Genomic DNA, 4707 nt, shown 5'->3' on the forward strand with positions numbered 1-4707 from the left:
GGACGGGAATAATTATTGGCGACAAAATTGAAGTTTTGCGGCACTTTTGTTCGACGCAAAATTAGGGTTCTGTTGTAGTGAATTTTAAGGGGACATAACTAGCTTAATCCATAAAGTATCAATATTTTCTTACTGGATCGCTAAGCCAAGATTAATGTCAAGTGATTTCCTTGACTTATATCATGTACTTTTGGTGTATCACAAAATTAAACTTGCCCAGAAAATAATCATGTTCACAAAAACAAAACTAGAGTAAATGTTCAGGTCGTACCGTATAGCATGAATGCCGTAGGTAACCATTCTAGCTAGCTAGCTGGTTCCAATTAAGAACTTTTTGGTCTCCTAGAATCAGGATTTATCAAATGCAACGTAAGAATATAGGAAAAGTAAGGGAAAAGACCAACGCCAAAAGTTTTATTTTTTGTTTAAAAAGTAAAACTATCTGGAAAGGTTGCTGAAGCAAAAAAGAATATGGCATTTCTTGGCCTTGCCTCTCAATTTGCTTTTATCCCAATTTCGTAATTGACGTTAGAATCTTAAATTTCTTAATGGTCATGTTATAAGTGAGTAAAGCTAGGAGATTTACGAAGGAATATTGTAGCATATATACACACACACACACACATATATATATATAGAGAGAGAGAGAGAGTAGGGCACCAAGAACGATACACATATTTCGATCGCAAAGGAACACCCAAAAGCAGACTTTCAGATTAACGTTAAAAGCTCCTCATCAACATGGCCGGCCCACCACCGACGAATCCAGCTCCTGGTATGCTCTCTCTCTCTCTCTCTCTCACACACACACACACAAAAGAGGATCACCCAAGTAGATTTATGATGGGGTTTATTTTTAAAATCTATTCTGTAATTTTTGAGTATCTTTTGGCGTAGGTACGTGCAGGGTTGTGAATGGCATTCACTGAATGCATATATATCGAGTATAATTTTTTCATAAGTATAACTGAAGGAAGTTGAAAGAATATAATTATCTTGAAGATTATTATTTCCAATAATTACTTTCCTTCTCTAATCAAAGTTCGTAAGTTCTTTTGAAATTGTGGGCATGTGAAAGAAAAACTCGGAGGAGATCGTCAGTAAAGAGGAGATAGCTAAAGGGAGTCAAAAGATGTACATGCATGCATGCATCAAGTACTTGTTGGGCTAAACTGATATTTTAAGGCATTTGCACCATATACTACTTACATGGCATAATTTAATTATAAATTAAATCTTACCATTTTAAATCATGACGTGGATGAATGGTATAATCTACATACACATTGGCCTATTGTAAAACATGCTAAATGCACTATGATGATATGATCCAAATTATATTCCTACTATCAACAGAAGTGACAAGATTTACGAGAGATCTGCCACCAGCTCACTACATTTTGAAGATTGAATCACTCTCAAAAATCATACCGATGTTGCCAGGGGAGAAAGAGCCCAAGTATGACTCAGAGGTTTTCGAATGTGGTGGCTATAAATGGTATGCAAATATGAATCCCTTAATTTGTTCTTGCGAACATATAATACCATTACTTGATATTGCTTTCCTGTCATATTTAATGGCCTTTGGTTCTGATCTAAATTTTTAATTAGGAAATTATCATTCTACCCAAGTGGAAGAAAAGAATGCGACAGCGCTGAAAATATTTCACTTTACTTGTCGATGGAAGATACAGATTCTTTACCTCTTTGTTGGGAGGTTAATGCAACGTTCAAATTGTTTGTGTTGGATCAGATTCGGGGCGAGTACTTGGCCCTCCAAGGTAGCTGCTTGTCTGATATGAGAAATATTGTTTTTCCTTTTAGATTTTATCATGATTTCCAATCACGATATTAATGTGACAAATTTTAAGTGACTTGCCATTTAAATGGAAGACATATATATGAATCCACTTGAAATTGAAGTCGATCAACAGGTATGATTGAGATGATAAAATCTAGAATGAAGACCAGCATATATCTCTGGTCTGATATACACGCGCGCGCGCGCGCGCGCGCGCACACACACATATATATATATATATATCATGTAGGAATAAAATTAAATACGTGCAATTTAAGAATCCTTTTGCCCCTTACTGTGTTTTTCTTGTTCTTTCAATTAATTTGTGTTAATATAATTAAACTTTTTTCCTCTATATAGATGCAGATAAGGGGACAATAAGGCGTTTTCATGCAATGAAAACTGAATGGGGATTTGCTCAATTTCTCCCCTCTACTAAGTTTAATGATGCCAAAAGTGGATACCTTGTTGAGGACTCCTGCGTATTTGGTGCTGAGGTTTTTGTCATAAAATGTACCGGTAAGGGGGAGCGTATCTCCATTTTGAGTCCTCCAATCACAGGTTACTGCCGTTGGGAGATTGGAAAGTTTTCAGCATTAAATGTGGAATGTTTGTCAAAAGAGTTCAAAGTTGGGGAACGTAAATGGTGTGTGTCATTTTAGCTCATATTTTGCATGTAGTAACTGTTCCCTAATTTTTTACCTCTATTTCCCTTGATGAACACAGGGAGTTGAAGCTATATCCGAAAGCAGTTTCAGCTGACAATGCTGATGAAAGTTATATCAAGTTGTTTTTATCAGTGTCATGTTGGGATCAAACTTCTCCCCAAAAGGGAAAATTGTATGCTAAATATACTCTACGTGTAAGGGACCGAAGAACTGGTGGAAAACATGAGGAAATAACAGGTAAGCTCCCATTTTGGTATCTTGTTATATAATCAAACTCGACCCCCAAAATATGTTTGCAAGTTCTTCTAATTTACACACCCAACATATCATTAAAGTGGATTCCGTAAAGATGAAAAATTATTGGTGTTTTTACTTTTTCTTGATTGTAATGAGTCTCACAACAAGTGATGATAGTGGTGTGTTGACGCACTAGACTTACAAGTAGCAAAACTCTAGATGATATTCTAATGGTTGAAAGTACTTAGTACTTCCATTGAGGAAAAATAATGTTTTCAATCTGAATTTTGTTATCATCAATCACACTAGTTATTCATCGAATGCTCTTTTGCAGATAGTAAATGGTTTTCTACCTCAAAAAGGGGATATGATTACCCAAAGTTCCTGCCGCTAAGTACGCTCAAGGATCAATCGAGGAGCCTTCTTGCAAATGACATCTTGGTGGTTGAAGTACATATTGAAATAATTTCTATGGTCAAGATCAATTTTACTAATGAAAAAAGAGAGTAGTAGGCTACAGCTTTAATAGTTGAACTTGTAATAATACCTGAAAAACTACTCTGCGTACACATGTAGACCAGGGGCTTTAGTCACATTCAAGTGGTAACTTCTAGCCTCGGGCTTGTATTAATTATTTCATGGTTGCATGATTTGGCTTCAAATTCATGAAAGAAGATGTATTGAAAGTCTTATTAATAAATCCAATAAAACTACTGAACAAATATAAAAATCAATGGAAGCTCATTCCATTGCATACAGTGACATGACCTGTAGTTTTGTCAGTAATGATGGCTTTAATATATTTTTAAGAAGAACGGTACTTCAATTTTTATTAATAAGTCATCGAGGAATACCTATTTTTTTTTTTTGTAAAAAAAAGCCCAAAATCAAGCATGTAGGAAAACTTTTTATCAAATCATGATTAATAAAATTCAAACAGTCCATCAGGGAAAATAACTACACGACCCAGAGCAAAAATACCAAGCATATGCTTAAGAAATAAAGTTGCATGCAAAGACACGAATTTATCTGTAGATATTATTGATACTAAAGCGAAAAAAAGTTCTTAAAGTGTAAAATACCTTCCCAATTGAATATTAGAATTATTCCAAATTAAAGAGGTTGGGTATCATTATTTGAAAAGTTAGCTGCAATGAGAGAGTCTGACTCCACAATGAGTTTTGATGCATAGAGTTGATAGTATAAAGTCAATCAAATTCTTAAAGCTGGCAACTGTACAAAAGTGTTATTGCCCATACTAAAATTACATGAAAAACCAGCAATAAAAGAACCGGAAAAAACCTTCACAACCTGCTGACTCAGGATTACCTTTGGAAGCACCTCGAAATTTAACTTTAGCATTAGAATGGGAGGAGGAAGCCACTTGACCAGAAATTACCTTTTCAAACAAATGGTGGCCAGGGGATGAGGAGAGCTTCAAGAACAGGAATATTAACATTTGAATCTAAAGCCTTGGGCTTGAGAAAGGAATTTAATTCTCATAATTATTTCTTGATCTTCCCAATGATAGTCATGTTAGTGACAGAGTTGTCTTCAAATCGAGTTTTGAAAGGAATTTAATTCTCATAATTATTTCTTGATCTTCCCAATGATAGTCATGTTAGTGACAGAGGCGTCTTCAAATCGAGTTTTGTCCTTATCAGCAAATCTTCCTAAAAAATAAGAGATTATAGTAAGCTGAGCAAACATACGAAATATTTGGTATGAGCCCCTAAAAAAGGACCGCAATTGAATGTAGTAAAAAATTGATGAAAACTAATCTCATACATCATAAGCTTATAGGGCACAATCCAAGAAAACATGATTGTCGTTCTCAGCAAATCCATCAGGGTAAAAATTATACTTGGAAGCCAAATTAGGTATCCCACCTTGTTGACTTTTATCATCCAAGGAGATTCTATTATATACTAAAACTTAAAAACAAATACTGAAGTTTTGAGAGGTAGGACTGGGTTTCGAGTAAACGAAAGAGAGGGAGGA

The 4707-nt window shown here is 35.0% G+C and overlaps 1 protein-coding gene across 1 annotated transcript; it reads left to right on the top strand.

Annotated features, from left to right (window-relative positions):
* Positions 1-610: 610 nt before the first annotated feature.
* On the top strand, positions 611-3398 carry LOC122281980. Its single transcript, XM_043093871.1, has 6 exons — positions 611-775; positions 1357-1498; positions 1612-1781; positions 2162-2447; positions 2528-2706; positions 3041-3398. Exons 1-6 carry the CDS (start codon positions 742-744, stop codon positions 3214-3216), a joined length of 987 nt encoding a protein of 328 aa, XP_042949805.1. The 5' UTR covers positions 611-741; the 3' UTR covers positions 3217-3398.
* Positions 3399-4707: the final 1309 nt, after the last annotated feature.

The sequence above is a fragment of the Carya illinoinensis genome, chromosome 11 (assembly GCF_018687715.1).
Source record: "Carya illinoinensis cultivar Pawnee chromosome 11, C.illinoinensisPawnee_v1, whole genome shotgun sequence".
NCBI classification, from domain to species: domain Eukaryota; kingdom Viridiplantae; phylum Streptophyta; class Magnoliopsida; order Fagales; family Juglandaceae; genus Carya; species Carya illinoinensis.